This window comes from Diachasma alloeum, unplaced genomic scaffold (assembly GCF_001412515.2).
Source record: "Diachasma alloeum isolate Michigan unplaced genomic scaffold, Dall2.0 Dall_scaffold_78908, whole genome shotgun sequence".
NCBI classification, from domain to species: Eukaryota; Metazoa; Arthropoda; class Insecta; order Hymenoptera; family Braconidae; genus Diachasma; species Diachasma alloeum.
Genome location: NW_021683643.1, coordinates 2,028,480 through 2,048,915, shown reverse-complemented (window position 1 = coordinate 2,048,915; position 20,436 = coordinate 2,028,480). Strand labels below are relative to the sequence as shown.

Here is a 20,436-nt window from a genome sequence, read left to right as displayed (position 1 = left end):
TCGGGTTTTCAACTGAAAACCCGCCAACTCGCCTTCGGCTCGTGCTATAAACCCCTCACGAGCCAAAAAACACTTCTCCGCACTTGTATCGAAATATACTATTCCCATGTTGAATGAAATCGTCCATTCCGCGACGTTGCCGGAAAATCGTTAAACGCGCCCGGGCAGTGTAGAGTGAATTAGGCAACGCTGCACGGAGGGAAATATTCAGTAAAAATTACAGAACAATTCACGTAATCCGCAATGGGGAATCGTTTGCCGACAATTTTCATAGGAATGGAAGTGAAGAAATCTGAAACGTTCAGTGAATTTTCAGGTTCATCACCGAATAAAGTACGAAATTGTCATTTTTCCCAAAGAAGCAAAATCTTACAGAAACTTCCGGACTTATTATGCCTCGAAAATCAAAAATTCTTGAACGTTCAACAATTTTTATGAAGCTGATGAGTTATTTCTACGTTCCGTTCTGTGAAATTTCTCAATCGTTGGGGAAAAAATTACGGAACGACTTGTTGTCCCCACAGCGGTGAGTACAATTCGTACAATTTCAGTTCCGACTCACACTTTTTAGTGAATTTGACTTCGCTCGCGGGTTACGTTGCAAAATGTAATTTTTACGTTTTTTTCTGGTAATTTTTATTGAATTTTTCTCTCCGTGTGGAGTTCAAATAACACGGCGGCGCATCCCCGCGGAGATGAGCAAAGTCACAGGAACCCTCAGTCACTTACCGATTCGAGAATAGAGGTCCAATTAGAGTTAAACCAATGTTGAATGATTTTTTTAATCCCCCCCCCCCTAGGGGATAAAAAAAATTGAAAATTTTTTATTTCATCCCAACAATATTTCAATAAAAAAATCTTTATTTCAAAATTTACATACCTGGAACATTCTTCAACACTGATTTCAAAATATAATAGACTCATTTCGTTCCATCAATTAATCCACGACAATTTTTCACTGCATAATCTAATTCATTTGTCGTGAAATATCAGTACCGCGAATAATCCACACGAATTCAATTAAATGATCTTTCATTAATGATTTTTCATTTAATTTCGTCTCCTGGCTAAAAAAACTCTTGACATTCTTCTGTTAATCCACCAGTGTGGGAGGCATTTACCGAACAATTCATAAATTAAGTTAACGAAATTACCAAGTTTAGGTAGATATTTATCTTTTTGCTCTTGACTTCCCCAAGAGTCGATGGCAACAGCGGCTAGATTTTGCACCGAGAATGAAGACCTGTACCCACTGTCCACAGATTCAATTTCTTTGGTAATGAGTCCGTAAGCCACTGACGAAGCTCCCGCAGCCCCATACCCCTTCAGAGTGGGACAGAGAACCCCGAGGGACCCCAGTTCCTTCATAATTTCCTTATCAAAATGCTCATTCCTGAATGCATTTAAAATCCTCGGCTGGAGCTTCTCCTGGCAGTACGAGCGGAATTGATCGCGTATTATTATCTCATCCTGAGTGTACTGAGACTCGATGCAGAAGGGATCTTGCCAATTGAATGTTGCTAAAATGATTATAAATGTAATAGAATCAAAATCACATCATTCATTGCTTCCCACACTTTTAGACATTTATGTCTGAATTATTTACTGAAAAGGGTCTCTTAAGGTTGCTTACGATAAATTATTATTAAAATTATTAAAAACTTCACAGAATTACCAGAAAACTCGATGAGATTCGGAATTGCATTTTTTTCTCAATTTAATAAACGTTTTTGTTGAAAAAATAATGGTGAAAAAAAGGGATTTGACCCGGCGTCTTATTTGAAAATTCACACTGATGGACGATTCATTTATTCCAAACGAGATTCGTTAACTATTAACGAATGGTAGATTTGAATATGACCAAATGAATATTCGTTAATAGTTAATGAATGGTTCACTTGAAAGATGAAAATCGAGTCAAGCAAGTCTCCTCAAATATGCATTTGTTAACTATTAACGAATGAATATTTAGTGAGACCGAATAGACCCTCGTCTCCAACCAAATCCATTCGTTAAGAATAATCAATCCTTTCTATCAGTGCACATTTCCCTTTAAATACTAATATATTACAATACTTAATTAATATACTGTCCAGTCTCCGTACAAGATACTCGACAAAGGGGCTAGAATTGAGTGGGAATGGAGTTGAAATATTCCAAAAATTATTGGAAATATATGCATCTATGATCTACAACTTAATTACACATCAATGCAATTTCTGAATGGGCACTCGTTACAGTTCATAAAAAAAATTAAACGCATTGGTCATAAAACTTGTAAAATATCTATTTTTTTCCATGTATTCCACCATATGGTTACGTCCATTTTAGGATGGATAAATATATAAAACAACATTAAATTGGACCCAATTATTATGAAAACCAAAATTCTAATGAAAGTCTCAATTTTGCCTCACAGCACAGTAAAAGCGAATGTCTGAATTTCACACACCTTTTGTAGCCATTTTTCAGACACTAAAAAACGTCTGAATAAAATGAAAATTTGTCTGAATTTCAAACATGAATTACGATGTTTGGGCACCTGTTCGGCTACAATTCAGACAAATTTTCACTTTATTCAGACGTTTTTTAGTGGCTGAAAAATGTCTGCAAAAGATGTGTGAAATTCCGACATTCTGTTTTGCTGTAAAGCTTCTATTAATAAACTAACTTATTCCGAGCTGCTAAATTGTTATTTTCAAAAGAAACAATACTTCTAATCAAACATTCGCGTTTGACATCAGGAATCATGCTCAAATGATCATGAAAAATGGAAATCGTCTAGTATCTTATACGAAGAATATCAAATCAAAATATTTTCCCCTCTGAGCACAAGTGAAATGGGGGATACGTAATTCTCAGAATTTTATTTTCCTACAGTCCCTGTGGTCTCTTGTACGAAAATTGGACTGTATTAAACTAATTAATATATTTTTAAAAATGTGTTGCACATGCGTGGGAATGAATTAAACTTTACGAAGTATTAAGACAACACATTATTTTGCCTCGTCTTATCTCGTGGTCGTTTAACATTAGAGTGGTCACCTCATGAAGGAAAAGCCGAGGGAACCAAAAAATTAAAAAATAAAATCCTTTTTCATTTGAAACGTCTAAAAAATTACTGTAGTTTTAAAACAACACAATTCCCGAAATTCCTACAGAAAACCGATTATTTCAAACAGATAATTTTTTCGTCATTAGGCCCGATAAACCGCGATTATAGCCTCCCTTTGCTCGGTTAAATAGCGGTTTTCGGGCCCAATGACAAAAGATATTGTTTGACACGGCCGTGAAGAACTCTTCTACCTCATATGATCACAGAACTCGCCTTCGGCTCGTCCTGTAAGCTCACATTCGCCAGAAATGTCCCTCACGTCCTAGTGTCGAAATGTACTATTGTTCCCATGTTACAGGAAATTGCCCGTTGCGCGACGTTGCCGAAACCTCGTTAAACGCGCTCGACTAGTATAGAGTGAATTCGGCAACGCTGAAACTGGAATAACGCAGTGGCGACTCCTCGCGGAGTTGACTAAAGGCGCAGAGTCACATGTGGTGACCAGACTAGGACTAAGATAAGACAGAGAGCGTTAAGACGTTTTAATTGGGGAAAAATGGGAAAACTCTCTTCGTAGAATTTATCAATTGTCACTCAGATTACTCAGTCGATGTTAGCCTTGAATTTGAATTCCCAAATATGTGAGGTCCCGCCACCTCGCGCAGAGCCACTCAAACAGTTGAAATTAAGATCAACAATCGGTAAACACGGCATTATTTTCACTACTTTCCATTGAACATCGAACGCGTCAATTGAAATACAACAATATTAACTGTCACCGAACATCGACCATATCTACTTCGCGAGATCTACTTTGTCTCATGTTGTTTCCTCCGATAAAGCATAAGATTTCCCACGAATTACATGACGAGTTTTCTCAGAGGACACAAACCTTAGTTAGAAACTAGAACATAAATGCTTCATAATACTTGACTCACCCGTTGTATTCTTTAAAATTGCAGAAACCGAGAACCCTATTAATAATCCAGCATTTTTAATTAAGAAAACAAAATATCACTCAAATAGCATTCAAATCACCACAATTTACAACTTTTCTTCGTTCAAAAAAAAATAGGAGAATTGAGAAGCATTTTTAAAATGTTTGGTGCTACATATTGCAAAAGTATACTTCTAGCTGTCTCCGATCGGTAGTTCCTCGTGATATTAAGAAGCCTCGTTTGCGCACGCATCGCCATGTTTTCCGCTCTCCCCAGATCAGCTGGTATCACTTGAACGATTCCACCGGCACTGAGCCGGCTACAAACTAACAAACTGAGCAATTCTTGCGATGCCAGAGTTATCACTGACTCCCATGACCCTCCGATTCCCTCCCACTTCCAGATAAAGGTGGCATTCGCGAGAGTGGGCTGAGCGGGCTGTCTTTAATCGTCCGTATCTACTGACCGAACGTGCGATTTGGAAGAGTCAGAGCTCATTTCAAAGCGGGAAAAAAACGGGTACCTCCGAAGTAGAAAAATTCGGATAGTTTCATTCTAATAGTCTTTATCTACTGTCAATAATCTATTGGCGGTTGATGCTTGTCCATTTCGGACGTTGGTAAATTCGGTCCATGTTTAAAAAACTTCCGTTAAGGGGTAACAGAAGGCCACCGTTTCCCTGAAATTTTCAAAGAAATTTCATGCGCAAAGTTATGAATATTTTTGGCATCCAAAGCACATTGATCTGCATCATCGCCTCCTGGAGATTAATGTACTTTGATTTGTAAAAATATCGATAATTTTCGGCAGCAAATTTGTTCACAAATTTGAAAAATTAAGGGCATTCTGTTACTCCTTAAGGAGAGACTAGTATGAGTTTTAAAAGTTGTGGGCTATTGGAGTGAGATTTCTCATGCTTTGAAGATCTATTATATATGTTTAAAAACGAATAATTAGTAGAAAAAAATTGATCTTTTATTGCATTTTTCGGGCTATTGTACATAAATAGTGTTATTTTTTATTGAAAAAATGACAAAATTAGCAGTGTGGAAGTTGCATTTTTAAAAAACTGATTCGCAATTGTTATTATACACATTTTTTCAAAAATTTTGAAAAAAAAACCTCTGTAGCTCAAAAATTGGAGGCCCTGAACTATTTTTAACTTTCGAAACGTGTGCGGGATAAACGATCAATAAACAATTTTTTTTTTGCACTAATTATTCGTTTTTAGATGTCATAATCGATCTTCCATGTATTAGAGATCTCATTCCAATAGCCGGCGACTTTTAAAACTCATAGTAGTCTCCCGTTAAAAAAACTTGGTAAAAACAACTTAGTAACAAAAAAACTTGAAGAAAAAAAAATTCGAACAACTTGAACTTCCAAAAACTAGAAAAAAACTTTTGAACTTTTAACGTATTAACAAAATCTGGAAAAGTATGAGGATGACAATAATTTTGGATAAAACTGAAATTTTGCTTGGAAAAAAGTTGTGAACTTTAACGGAAGTACTCGGATATCCTTAAATCCAGGGCTTTTTTCTCCCTGGATTTCAATATCACGGAGTTCTGAAAATTCTTCTCTGAGTTAATATTAATTTTCAAGTCTCGATTGACGTGCCGGATTCATTTCCCCCCATTCTTCCATACATGACACGTTTTATTTCTTGTCGAAGGTTGTGTAATGATTTTGGAGACAAATAATCTACGATAATGTAAATAGACTGAAGACCTTTGGATCAGTCAGTCATCTCATGTGGGTTCTTCCGGCTGAAAATTGAAAAAACTCACCTGTGCATAACTATCAATCTTACCAATGTCAATCTCAGGTAAGATCGCGTGACTGGACTCAACAACGCTTCCTATCGATCCGAATTCATGTGGAGAAAAATTTCTTGATTTATATTTTTGTTTAATATTCTGGTATTAATGAAGGAAATGGAAATCGTACATGAATTAGAGCGTTTGGTAATACAGTAATATAAAAAGAATGTGACATTTATTTCTTATGATACTGGAATAGGACTCCTTTTTATTAACCCCTGACATGCACACATTTTTCCGAGTCTCCTGTTCAGGCAATGGAATTAATTTTTATTACTCATGATTGTTGATATATTTCGTGACAAAATGCATAATAATTCGATTCTCCGGAAACAAATAAATCAGTAAAATTTTGATCTTAAAAAATATTTTTTCCACTGAATTAAAAAAATATATATTTATGCCACTCATGCCTGAAACCGGCTGGATTACACACTCCACGCTTCGCGTCTCGTGTCTAATTCAGCCGGTTTCAGGCTTCGTGACATAAAATTTTGTTCAGTACTTGTTGGGAAATTTCGTCCTTAACGTGTGTGGTTACATCACTCGCCTTCGGCTCATGCTGTAAACCCCACACACGTTAAAGACGAAATTGCCCCACACATGCTGAAATATACTATTAATTGAATAATTGAAGGATATGGAAATACTTTTTATATCTGGTTCGGGCCACAATGTAGAGTCAGAAACATGTCAATTAAATTTCGTGAATCAAATTTCATAAAATTCAGGGATATTTAACAGGAATAATCGAAATTGTTTAAAAGTTAGGGAAACCTCACTTTTACTGGTATGAAATCGATTTTTAATATAATTTGATGCCTGGAAAATCCGTTACAACTCCGACTAAATTCTCTTTAGTGTGAAAAATTGTTTATTTATAAACGATTTATGGAAGAATGTCATAATCTTGAAAAATGACAATTTTCTGATTATCTCATGAAAGTTTTGTAAGAATTATTGTTGTTGTTCTGTGAAGGAGGAGAGGCGTATAGACATAGTTCTATGATGAAGGAGGAGGAAGGCATGTGTAGATGTAAAGTAAAGAAAAACTTTTGTAACATCAAGGACATAAAGAATAATTATTTGATAAACATTCTCATTTTTTTCATTGTTTTAAAATTCTTCCTTATTTCACAATTTGAAAATGTCTAAAATGAAGAATCAAATTTAGACTTCTAAAAGTCAAATAATAAAATCATTGGAAAATGTCTGAAAAGGTAGAGTCGAATGAGACTTGAATGGAAGCTCTGATATTCAACCACAAATGAAAAAAATAATTTCAATTAAAAAAAAAATTGTGACAGTACTTGCATATCCTTAAGACATTATAAAGAATCAAATTGCATTTGATGGTATGTCCGGTTTTAAATAAAATCAAATCAAATAGGCAATTCCTTCTTGAAATTTCAGCCGTGTCAATTAATGTCTTCTCCTCAATAATTAATCATTAATCGCGTCACTTAATTACTTACGGATGAATTCACGTAAGCCGCATGGATGACCGTCATGGCTGAGGGAAGTTGATGAGAAACAAGTAGATAATTGTTTCATTTATCAGTACATGGAGAGAAAAGTACGATAAAAATTACCTCGAAAATCGTGAGAAATTCTACTTTACGAATGGTAATCGCGGAGCGAAATGTAATTCAGTGAAAAAATACTGGTGTTTAGTGGATATCTTCCTATTTTCTCGGTAAAAAATGCATTTATGGATGCAAAGATTATCCTTCTGTTTAGCAAAATTTCTCACACCGGCAGGGGATTGTCGGTTTTGTACCCGTCCAAAGGTCATGGGGACGGACGGAAATGAATTTTAAACAAACGGGTTCTGTGAAAATCATTCTCCGTTACTGAAAAATTATACGAAAAATTGGAGCAATTATTTACGTTCACTGGGATAATTTTTGATGGGATGCAGGGTAAATTTTACACACTGATAGAACGGATTAGTTATTGTTAACGAATGGATTTTGGTTGGAGGTTAGGGTCTATTCGGTCCCACCAAATGTTCATTCGTTAATAGTTAACGAATGTACATTTGAGGAGCCTTTTTTTACTTGACTTTCGCCATTCAAGTGAACCATTCGTTAACTATTAACGAATATTCATTTGGTCATATTCAACTCTACCATTCGTTAATAGTTAACGAATTTCGTTTGGAATAAATGAATCATTCTACCAGTGCAGTTTCGGTACAAATCACCCTCACGTTTTGTAAATTTTCCCGGGACAACGAAGTAAAATTCGGCCACCCTTTCCTCGAAATTTTCAAAAAAATTTCCTGCTCATCGCTTCCTGGAGATTAATGTGCTTTGATTTGTAAATATATTGATAACTTTCAGCAGGAAATTTGTTAAAAAATTTGGAAAATTAACGACATTCTGTTACCCCTTAAGGTGAAAAAGTACTGGAAATCGAGGTTGCTCCACGATTACTTGACTCGTTTGGTAATTTTTCTCCAACTTTTGCCTCCGTGTAGCAACGGTTTATCGGAGAAAATTTAGGATCATGTCGATGTGAGCCAATGTGCATGGCAGAGGTTAATTTCTTTAGTTATACGATCAGGGCATCATCTTTGAGCTGTGGACCATCGGGCAGTTTTTGGTTGTGGATCCGAACGTTATGGAAAAGGTAGCCAATGGATTCTGTACATGGGCGAACGAGAGCGTGGGTGAAACCAGTAAAGAATGCCCTCGTTGCTGCACACGATATTTTCCACACACGGAGGCATGGAGCTATACACCAAATGTGCTGGAACATAATAATATGGACGATTAAATTAGGAGAGAATGTAATTAATGGATTTTTGTAAAATTAAAAGAAAACGGAGGAATGAACAAATTTCTGGTCAACTTCGTGACACATACACACACGATCATCCTTCTAAAAACTTCATAGACAGTTTCTAGAGTCATGAAACGCGAAGAAATTGTGAAATTTACGGTTTCAATTTTTGAGTGCCTCCGTAGTTATTGTCATGACTCTTCTAGCCCATTACAATAACTACCCCATATAAATCAAGAAGTTAAAAATTTATGGAAGAATAAACTTTTAGGAGCTTCTGCTGGAAATATAAATTGAAAATTCCTAGGAAAAACACCATCTGTCAAAAATCACCCTTGAGTTTTTGGCAATTGTGTAGCATTTGGTCTTTCAACAAATTCCTATTAAAATATGCGATGAATTTAGGAAAAATTTGCTAAAATTATTGCAATCCTATCTAGATTTACTGGCGTTTTTACTACATGTCTGGGAACAATTCCTGAAAGGCGGAATGACAACACGATTTTCAAATTCAGTTGTATTTTTTTTAAAGATTTTTGATAATTGTGATAATCGCAATTATCAACATCATCATTGCACTGCTAAACGTTTTCCACTGAAATTTCCGGTAAGAGGCTTGGAAATTTCTAACAAGTAGGGGAGGATGGGGCAAAACGGTCCCCCTTCAATCGTCAATATTTTCCGATTCAATAATCCGATGGGGATGAGTTAGAGCTCGTTTTGAAGAATGAAAAATTATCTTCAAAATGAAGTTGAAACTGGGAATTTTCACAATGTCATTCACAAGTTATTGACAATTGAAGGGGGGCCGTTTTGCCCCACCCTCCCCTATCACTTCCATTGAAATTTCAAGGCATTTAGTCATTGAAAATTGTCAATTTCATGGAAAAATCCATCGGAACTGTCATGGAAATCTCTCCTTGAATTTCAGATTCCTCTGAATTTTCAGCAAATTCCTTGAAGAATTCCTGAAATTCCATGAATTTTAGAGGAACTTCCTGAAAATTCAAGGGAATTTAGCAATGAATATTCACTTTCACTTGAAAATTCTTGTAAATTGTGGAATTTTCGTTTTTTTACGGCTAAAAAATGCCACTTCACTTGAATTTCCCGAAAAACTTGAAATTTCATCAACTTTTTCCCCATAAATCGAATTTTTTGAACAGTGAACTATTATGAGATTATCATTGATACACTGGTAAAAATGTCCGTCTGAATTTTCCATTTCAAATTCGGAAATTTTTATCTTGTTCAAGTTCCACTGAAATTTCAGAAAATCTTGTCATTGAAAAATAAAAAATTCCATTGATTTTCTGTTCAAATGATCTGTAAATCAATAAAATATTTGATTTTTCAGTTTAATTATTCTATGAAAATTCAGAAAAATCAGTAAAATTCAGGGAAAAATTGAAAATTCATGTCATTTTGTTTCTGAGTATTCATGTTCCACTTGAAATTCAATCAAGTTGTGAAATTTCCATCTCACTCCCACTGAAAACTCATGAATTTCCGTGAATTGTACTTAAAACTTGAAACTTCATAACCCTTCTTTCCTAAATTTGATTCAATGTCACTCTCATGAGATTTACTATAACATCTTCCACGGTATTTCAAAGAATTTCCAACAGTGTATCTGATAAAAACCACGACACTATCACAACACTTTCAACTTCCTCCGCCGAAAAATAACATATTTTGATTTTCACTCACTTGAAATGAAAGACAGGCGAAAGTGAAACCCAAGAAGAGGGCAACAATAGGGGCTATCAAAATCGACAAGAAGATGTAGCAACAGCCTCTCGACAGGCGAAAGCAATGTCCACTGAGTCTCCACGCGCATTCTGGGCTCCTGATGCCATCGGGCTCCCCGATGACGTCCTCCCACATGACCTATTGGATTTCATTTCTTCATTCTCCCCTCAAAATTTCCCTAATTACTGACTTAAGAAAAAAAAATATGTTACGTTGGTACAACCTGGAGATGCTCATTCAGCCCATTGGGATCCCTATCCTCAAGATCAACAATGCTGTTGACAGAAGAAGACGGTTTCTCCATCATCGGGCACTCGATGTCGTACCACCAGTCTCTGATCCGATAACACATTCTCAAAAATTTCTCATGGAAGAACACTCAACAATTAAAAATGGAGGAAAAAGTATTTTATTTCCGATTTAGAGTCAGAGTGAGGGGATTCATGTGGCCATAAGTGATGGTACGTACTGGTCTACGAGTGCCAGATACTCATTGAAGCCGCCGGAGCAGCGTTCATTGATTGATTACATGAAATAATAATGTGAAAAGTGCCGTAGGTTTCAAGGATCAAGTGTACTTATAAGTTTGTACGCGAAGGTCGCTCGTTGGCACTTCTCACTCAACCAGAAATTCATGAATTTATAAAAAAAAGTTCCAACGAAAATATAAACACGCCTCAACCCCCACAGAAAATAATCGATCAAAGATTTTCAACTCTGAACAAACTGATCGAGAAGTACTTTGAAGAGTTAAAATGCCGAGCACTTACCTGATTTATTCCACAGCAAGTGCTGAACTGATTCATTCAATCCATCAGATGTCGGAGAAGCCCATGAAGTAACAGCATAATTACGGAGTTGTGTTGGTCTTGCTATGGTTGTTGAGTTTGTACGAAATAAAGTGGACATCGGTCAACGCGTCTGCGCGATAGTTTTCCACCTGCGGGGGAGTTACGACCCCTTTCAACTCCTACAGGTACAACTCCCCGGTCTCATACTCGTGGACACATGACGCCTGGAGTACAATCATCACGCTGTCGAGGGCAGCGAGAGTGATTCAACGATTTTCATTCATTGATCCGCGCTCTTCACTTTCGACTTCTGAGGGTTTACCTAAAAATCGATTTCAGGAGGGCGGGGAGGTGGTCGAGGGTAATAAGCATTGTTGCGGAAACGTTAATTTAATTTTAAGATTTTTATTTAACGTAACTCTTTGTACAGTGTGTATTTACAATAGTTATTTGGATTATCGTCATAATTTATTAAAAAAGGAAGACGGGAGCAGAGTGAGCGGTACTGGGAGAGGTATTGGCTGCCAACTCTCGTCCTCGTTGTTTGATAATTTATCGACATTTCAGCAAGAATTGAGAGTCTATGATGTCAAAATATCTAGCGGAATAGCTAAAGAATGCTATTCAACTGTAATTTTCAGTCGAAATCATGGCTTCAATGCGAGAATTATTGTTATTCCTTAGGTAAGCGGTGCAGGCACCATCTTATTGGCCTCAAATTACATCGTAAAGGCCCGAATACCGTAGGGTGCCTTTTTTTTATTCAGAGCATTCAAACCATTTGGTTTATTCTGCTAAAAAAAAGATGCAAAACAGTACAAAAATATAATACATAAATTAAATTGTTACATAGTCCTCTTTTTCAAGGTGTTAATTATAGCAATTTACATAGAGCACTCAAATATTTAATCCAGAGGAAGTCAAAAAGGAATCAATATGTAACAGAACCTTTCTGTTTAAGTTGCTGTTCTCGTAATTTAAAGAGGTGGAAAAAAGGATTTTTTGCGAGAGTTACTATTACTATTACTATAATTATATTGATAGTAGAGCCTTCAGATTGAGTGAGAAATTTTTATCGGAAAAGTAAGTGGTTGTGCAGCAAAACGGGTGAGCGGTATTGGCTGCTGAGCGGTACAGGCATCGCTTCTGTGATGTTTTTGGTTCATCTCTAACATGAGCTTTTGTGCTTTAAAACTAAGGCTATGATTTGGGAAAAGGGGTAGAAAACCCCTAAGATATGCGGAGTGCTGTTGAGGGGGGGGGGGAGATCATATGCCGCCAGTTGACCAACGAAAGATTTTTAAAGGGTTGATTTTGCTTATTAAAAACGGCAGTGAGAGCGATTTAACGGTTTTAATTCATTGATCCGCACTCTTCACTCTCGACTTCCCGGAGTTTACCTGAAAATCGATTGCAGGGGGGGGGAGCTGGGGTTATAAGTATTATTGCGGAAACAGTTCTAAAGTTACTGAACTAATGTCATATTCATTCATTCATAAAGGATATAAATCAATAAGGGATTTTCTCACTGAAATCTGGTGGAAAATTATTTAAAATAATCCTGTTGAGTAATGGGGATGCTAATAAATTTATGTGAAATCACCTGAAATTTTAATCAATATTTATTGAAAATAGGAACATGTCAGATTTTCAGGATCATATCACTTCAAAGAGACAAAATCACTCGTTTTAGGATCTTGCATTTGTTAAATTCTAAAATCGTTGATTCTTAGAAATTAGGGGAATCCCCCTGAATTCTAAGATGAATGTTATCTGCGCGCGTGCAACATCTCGGAATTGACCGTCTTTCGTCACGCCAATTGAAGCATTTATTCCGATAGAATATTGAAAATAAAATAAATTTGAATCTTCGACCACCTCCTTTCGCTTTTAAACACCTCGTCTATCGGTGCATTATCATTTGTATAGTCTGCATTCGGTACCCATGACGGCTATATACACTCTCCGCAAGATGGCGACAACTTCCTTGAACTGGCCACTCTAATGACGAAAGATTTTTCGCAAAATGATTCATTATTTATAATTCTCAATTTATTTCAAGTAATTTGTGTGAACAGAGTTTTATTCATCTAAAAAAATAGCATGAATTTCTAATCTCTACTTAATTTTAGAAAAAATGTGCATCCCCTCCTCCTAATTTGAAGAAAATCAGCATTTTCCCATTTTCTTTTCAATTCCTCATTTTTATTGGGAGTTTTTTGCTAATTTTTTCTTCCTAGGATACACTGAATAATTAATCAATAAAAAATTCGAGAATATATTAACCTTAATTTTATAATTTTCCAGAATTTCTACGTAACAATTGAACTGAATATGTGATTTTTTCTAATTCTGAAATTTTGATGAAAAATTCATTTGTTAAAAGTTCTGGAATTTGCCATGAAAATCCAAACAATTATTTCAACCCGTCTACTCCAAAGTTCACCCCTCAATAACGCCGAAATCAATGGCATACCATCTCACCTACGTCACTAAACCAACTGAATCATCCCCCCAATCCTTACATCACTCTGTAAACGTGACATTCAATTGTAGGACTGAAAAACTTTTCCAACCCCTTGAACTCATCCACCATCCGTTTTACGTACTTTGGCACGTGTGCCGTCAAGTAATTTCACGTGTCTCGACACCCGATTTATCACCCAAGCACCGGTTGAATGAACGTGTAGAGAGAGTCACATTGCCTCAACGGAAGTCCCTCATTGGAAAAAGAATATAGCACGAGAAAGAGGATTATCTGAACCAAAAAAACTCGCGACAATTGCCTTGCATCGATCGACACACTGATTGCACAATAAAATTAATGAGCCGGAGAACAAAATCGCATGGAAAATCTAGGTAATTGGAGAACAAAATTGAATTTCAGGAATTTTTGATTGAAGTCATGGGAAAAATACAGTAGAATTTGTGAATTGTGTGTGGAAAAGCACAAGAAAGATGAATAAATATTGTCCCATTTTCAACGAATTTAGAGAGTACACTCTTCAATAATTTCTATTCCATTTGTCTTTAAATTTTACGTTAATTTTTTTTCTCCGTTCAATTTTTCTGATTTATCATTAATTTTCCCGCATTAATTACACTGAAATTTACAGTTTCCACGGATTTTCCATGAAATTATGAATTTTCAATAACAAAATTCTTTGAAATTTCAGTGGAAATGTTACTTGTTAGAAGTTTCCAAGACTATAACCAGAAATTTCAGGTGAAATTTTTCGACACACAGAAAAAAATGATTTATTTGATGCAAATACATAAGTTTACTTAAATACTACTAAATGAAGTATTTGAAAAAATTGAATAAAAAAATGTATTCAAAGTTTTGTTTATATTAAATAAATGTTTTTCTACTATTAATAAATCTTTATTTGAATAAAATAAATTTTTTCTTTGAACTAAATAAATATTTATTTGGTCCTAAAAATTGATTATCGCTTTGAGTTGGTAGTAAAATCGAAAAAGATTGAACGAAAAACATGCAATAATTATTACGGGTTGTACATACATCACGTAAAACATTTTGGGGGGAGGAGGGGGGAAGAAATTTCTGTTCCATGGTTTCACTATCAGGGAGACGATGGTGAGAGAAGGCCGTAAATACTGGAGTGAAAATTGTAATCAAAAATTGGATCAGAATGATTCTAGAGAGCTCAAATCGTCCAGATTTCACGTTTTCTGGATTAGGTTCATCCGACCTTTTTTCACATAGCCCGCGAATATTGTTGAAATACACTTTCAAAATTCTTCCACAAAGTACATGAAAATGTAATTTTCTTAAAATTATAAAACTGTTTATTCACACTAAATAGATTATTTATTCGATTCAAAAAAATCATTCGTTTGGAATAAATAAATTGTTTTTTCAAATTGAATAACAATTTTATTTGGAACAAATAAATGGTATGTTCAATACAAGTAAATCTTTTTTCTTGAAATAAGTAAAAATTTTCAAATAAAGATTTTGATTTGATTTTTTTAAAACATTTTTCTGGGTTCAGAGTAATGGAATTTTTTCAAACTTTCGTTATTCTTCTCAGTGTTTGAATAGGTGTCTCGTTGAATTGTTGAAACACACATTCCGAACCTGCGGGTATAAATCTACAATGGGGAAGGGGTGATGATCCACCCCAGTGTATCCGTGGAACGACCGCCCAACAAAATGAGGATTAGTGTACCCTCTGTGAGTCACGAAATCGATCGTGTCATCAACTAATTAAACTAAACACGAGAACCGATACTATCGCCTAAGCGTCCGTTGGAATTCTCGAGTAATGCTCCGGGCGATACATTGGGACGAAACAGCAACGGGAGATCCGTTAACGGGGCAATCATGCAGTGACTCTAACACCGTAAGTAACGTTATTACTTATTACGACACCAGTCTCTCTCATGAATACTGGATTATTTGTAAGTCGTGAAATCGAGTGAGAGACAAAGAGATCATAAAAGAGGAGATTATTGTGCGGGTGTGTGAGTGAATAATTCTGCATACTATTTGACCAGGATTTTTCATCCTTCGCGGAATTGAAAAGAATCTGCATATTTAAATTAAGCAAACAACCCCTGCAATTAAGGACAATTAATTGTGAGTGGTGCCTTTGAGAAGAGCAAAAGCTGCACCTCAAACTAAGTGAAAAATGATGAATAATTGGTTTTGTCTTTTTTCAAAAATTGTTCTCTGAAAGTTACTGTAAAATTTCGTGCCAAATTCCGAAAATTTTTATCGTGTTCAAGTTCCACTGAAATTTCAGGAAATCTTGTCATTGAAAAATCAAATATTCCATTGATTTTCTGTTCAAATGATCTAGAAATCAATAAAATACTTGATTTTTCAGTTCAATTATTCTGTGAAAATTCAGAAAAATCAGGAAATTTCAGAGAAAAATTGCAAATTCACGTCATTTAGTTTCTGAATATTCATGTTCCACTGAAAATTCAATCAAGTTGTCAAATTTCCATCTTACTCCCACTGAAAACTCATGAATTTCCGTGAATTCTACTTAAAACTTGAAATTTCATAACCAATTTTCCCTAAATCTGAGTCACTCTCATGAGATTTACTATAATATCTTCCATAAAATTTCATAAAATTTCTAACAGTGTTGCTCCACGATTACTTGACTTGTTTGGTAATTTTCTCCAACTTTTTTCCCCGTGCACGAAACTCGAATAAATTCTTATTTATCACTATCGTTCCACGTTATATTACGAACATATGTGGGCGTCCACATGAAAAGGGCCCACTTTGACGGTATTGGAGTTATGTATGTTCCGATAATCTTGATCAGATTTCTCACATTTTGAGCTAAAAATCAACCCGATAGAATGAAAACTGACGCCAGTATAGACGATCAAAAAAACAATTTAACATTGGTTTAAATGGGAGATGTGGAGAGAAACACATGAATATCTCGGAAACTAGATGCGACAAAGTGGGCCCTTTTCACGTGGACGTACACATATTATCTATCGAACCAGTGGAAGTGCATAAAAATAATCTTAAAAGTGCCCAACTCAGCATTATCCAAAAATTTGTCCCGGTCACCCCCATCAATTCATTTACCCGATTGCGTCCAGTCCAATTTTCTTGTTGATTTCAATTAATATTGTTAAAATGAATAACAACTCAGTTTTACCTGAAAACGTATATGACCCCTTACATTCTCACATTACGAGTATTCCTAATACAGAAAAACATTTCTCCTCGTCTTCATTCACCCTCTCACCCGACACTTTCATTCGGAATAAAGGAAGAATAACCTGCGCATGATCCCAAAACCGTCTTACAATCAATTTCATTTAATCTCGTTATTTTTCGGACGCACCCTAATCCGGTCCCTTTTCCCTTTCCATTCATCCGTGAAGATGCATCTCGTTGTCTGAGTCACAGTCTAGGACCACAGGGTGCCTTCTGCATTATTCACCACCATTCACCTCATCCTCGAGATAAGAACCATCATAAATAATAATTCAAATTGATATCAATGAAAAAAAAAAATGAAAAACCACCATTCATTGAATGTAATTTACGACTCGCCATCGGGTCAATTGAATCGTGAAAATATCAACGCTATTGCATCATCGACAGTTATATTAATTACAAATTCTACATAGTGTTATTAAGAGGCAAGTTAACTGGCGTATTAAACGCTGCATTTGTTGGGGACCTCGTCATTGTCCTTCGTTTTAAAAAATCACCTTCTTGAATAATTTACGATAATCACTGGCTGCACACTATCGCCAATCGATTTGTCCGTATCTGTTCATGTTTTAACGTCTAATCTCTGCTGGTGTGATGTTATTTACTTGTCATTTGTTCTCGTTTAAAAAACTATGGGTTTACGTAAGCAACTCGTTGTTACTCATTAAACAGATTTTATTGGATGAATTAATTGTTTACTGAAGTATTTCAAAATACACATTACTCATTCTCGCGCGTGCACTATCGGCAACTATGTTGTTGATACCATTTATCAATACGAGAAGGTTGACGATTTCTTGTTAAACAATACAAATATAATGAGGTCAGAGATTCGATACCAATGGTCGCTTTTTTATTTCATTGCAGTTCCAGTTCACTGGTGACTTATGTCGCATAATTACATTTTATTCGCCTCGATTTGACTTATCAATTGCGTTCGAAAAAATGAGTAATGTCACACCCTCACTCAATGTGGGGAAGTGTTTGTTTTAACGTTGTTTATGGTATCTTTTTAATGATTCGTAATGGGCAACATTGTTTGCAATTTTTGCATCGAGAGTGACGGGATTACGTACTATCGTTTCCCATGATAGAACTCATGCGATTGAACCTGAATTGCGTGAATGGTGATGTGTTGCATAATGAGTTGGCTATGTGTGTGGCAAAATACTGGCCTAACACCCCGGTTCACGCCCATTCCCATTTGCTGTTGCGAAAATTTTCGATCGGAGATTTCGTTTTTGATTTTTTTCGTACACCCAGAGAATGGTTTATTTCAAGCGAGTCAACTTTACTTCACTCGAGTAAATGCGTTTATTCAAATGCTGTGATAATTCTTTTATTCAAAATGACACTTGATTTTTATTGGCTTTTTTATTCACACCAAATGAGTAGTTTTTTTCAATATTAACAAGTATCTTCTTGATTCAATTATTTTTCGGATGGAGAAGAGATCATAGTTATCACCCGAGTCGAATAATTGGACCTGACAAGTTTTTATTTCGACATTTGTGGCGCCTCCGAGGGTGGCATTGGCATTATAGGGGTCAATAAATACGGAATCAACATTCACTTGGCGAAAAAATTCGATTTTGGCGAAAGTCGATTTTCCCCCCGAAAAAACCCAAGATCTGACACTTTGGCTCCGGGTGAAAATAGTGCATTTTCCACCAAGGGCGGGAAAATAAAGGAGTCGTGCCCACGTACAGAATTACCACCCGAGCCGAAGGCGTGGGTGGTAAGCACGTGGGTAAGGGTCCTTTATTTTACCTCACGTGGTGAGAACGTTATTTTTCGTCACGGCGTAGGCGGAAAGGCAGATTTTCCTCCCGCGAAGCGGGAGGAAAATGTGTCCCTTCCGCCCGCTGTGGCGAAAAAACATTTTTTATTTCGACATTTCTGGCGCCTCCGAGAGTTTGATTAGCATTAGAGGGACCAATGAATACGGAATCAATATTCGCTTGACGAAAAAATTCGATTTTGGGGAAAGTCGACTTTCCCCCGGGAAAAACTGATTCGACAGATATTATGATAAAGAATATTTTAATACCTAAAAAAGTTCATTTGATGCAGTGGTTTTCGAGATATTGAGAAACGAAAAAATTTCCGCAATCGCTGTAATTGCGCCCAGGTAATACCAATTTGCTCCCAAACAATACCAATTATGAGTCCAAATTTCAGATTTTTATCTATCACTTTATGATGTTTTTTTCAATATTAACAAATATCTTCTTGATTCAATTATTTTTCGGATGGAGAAGAGATCATAGTTACCACCCGAGTCGAATAATTGGACCTGACAAGTTTTTATTTCGACATTTGTGGCGCCTCCGAGGGTGGCATTGGCATTATAGGGGTCAATAAATACGGAATCAACATTCACTTGGCGAAAAAATTCGATTTTGGCGAAAGTCGATTTTCCCCCCGAAAAAACCCAAGATCTGACACTTTGGCTCCGGGTGAAAATAGTGCATTTTCCACCAAGGGCGGGAAAATAAAGGAGTCGTGCCCACGTACAGAATTACCACCCGAGCCGAAGGCGTGGGTGGTAAGCACGTGGGTAAGGGTCCTTTATTTTACCTCACGTGGTGAGAACGTTATTTTTCGTCACGGCGTAGGCGGAAAGGCAGATTTTCCTCCCGCGAAGCGGGAGGAAAATGTGTCCCTTCCGCCCGCTGTGGCGAAAAAACATTTTTTATTTCGACATTTCTGGCGCCTCCGAGAGTTTGATTAGCATTAGAGGGACCAATGAATACGGAATCAATATTCGCTTGACGAAAAAATTCGATTTTGGGGAAAGTCGACTTTCCCCCGGGAAAAACTGATTCGACAGATATTATGATAAAGAATATTTTAATACCTAAAAAAGTTCATTTGATGCAGTGGTTTTCGAGATATTGAGAAACGAAAAAATTTCCGCAATCGCTGTAATTGCGCCCAGGTAATACCAATTTGCTCCCAAACAATACCAATTATGAGTCCAAATTTCAGATTTTTATCTATCACTTTATGATGTTTTTTTCAATATTAACAAATATCTTCTTGATTCAATTATTTTTCGGATGGAGAAGAGATCATAGTTACCACCCGAGTCGAATAATTGGACCTGACAAGTTTTTATTTCGACATTTGTGGCGCCTCCGAGGGTGGCATTGGCATTATAGGGGTCAATAAATACGGAATCAACATTCACTTGGCGAAAAAATTCGATTTTGGCGAAAGTCGATTTTCCCCCCGAAAAAACCCAAGATCTGACACTTTGGCTCCGGGTGAAAATAGTGCATTTTCCACCAAGGGCGGGAAAATAAAGGAGTCGTGCCCACGTACAGAATTACCACCCGAGCCGAAGGCGTGGGTGGTAAGCACGTGGGTAAGGGTCCTTTATTTTACCTCCCGTGGTGAGAACGTTATTTTTCGTCACGACGTAGACGGAAAGGCAGATTTTCCTCCCGCGAAGCGGGAGGAAAATGTGTCCCTTATCCCCGCCGTGGCGAAAAAACATTTTTTATTTCGACATTTCTGGCGCCTCCGAGAGTTTGATTAGCATTAGAGGGGCCAATGAATACGG

General features: G+C 36.4%; 2 protein-coding genes across 4 annotated transcripts in view; both read right to left on the bottom strand.

Annotated features, from left to right (window-relative positions):
• Positions 1–4,371, bottom strand: part of LOC107047880 (glutaryl-CoA dehydrogenase, mitochondrial) — a 9,382-nt gene extending 5,011 nt beyond the window's left edge. Inside the window, exons 1-3 of one of the 2 annotated variants that reach the window (XM_015270772.1) lie at positions 4,185–4,370; positions 3,994–4,029; positions 1,155–1,520 (exon numbers count right to left, since the gene is read on the bottom strand). In XM_015270772.1, the coding sequence (XP_015126258.1) occupies positions 1,155–1,520; positions 3,994–4,029; positions 4,185–4,251 (469 nt within the window). In that variant the 5' untranslated portion in view covers positions 4,252–4,370. Of the gene's footprint in view, positions 1–1,154; positions 1,521–3,993; positions 4,030–4,184 lie in introns of both variants that reach the window. The other variant, XM_015270773.1, reaches the window with a different exon arrangement.
• A 3,884-nt stretch (positions 4,372–8,255) lies between these two features.
• On the bottom strand, positions 8,256–11,228 carry LOC107047773 (caveolin-3). 2 transcript variants are annotated; one of them, XM_015270604.1, is made up of 4 exons: positions 11,126–11,228; positions 10,579–10,690; positions 10,314–10,493; positions 8,256–8,570 (listed from the first exon to the last, which is right to left on the bottom strand). In XM_015270604.1, the coding sequence occupies exons 2-4, from the start codon at positions 10,660–10,662 to the stop codon at positions 8,373–8,375; spliced, it is 462 nt and encodes a 153-aa protein (XP_015126090.1). In that variant the 5' UTR covers positions 10,663–10,690; positions 11,126–11,228; the 3' UTR covers positions 8,256–8,372. The 2 variants fall into 2 exon arrangements, with proteins under 2 accessions (XP_015126090.1, XP_015126089.1); XM_015270603.1 differs by lacking the exon at positions 11,126–11,228 and having other exon boundaries at positions 10,579–10,835.
• Between the last annotated feature and the right edge of the window lie 9,208 nt (positions 11,229–20,436).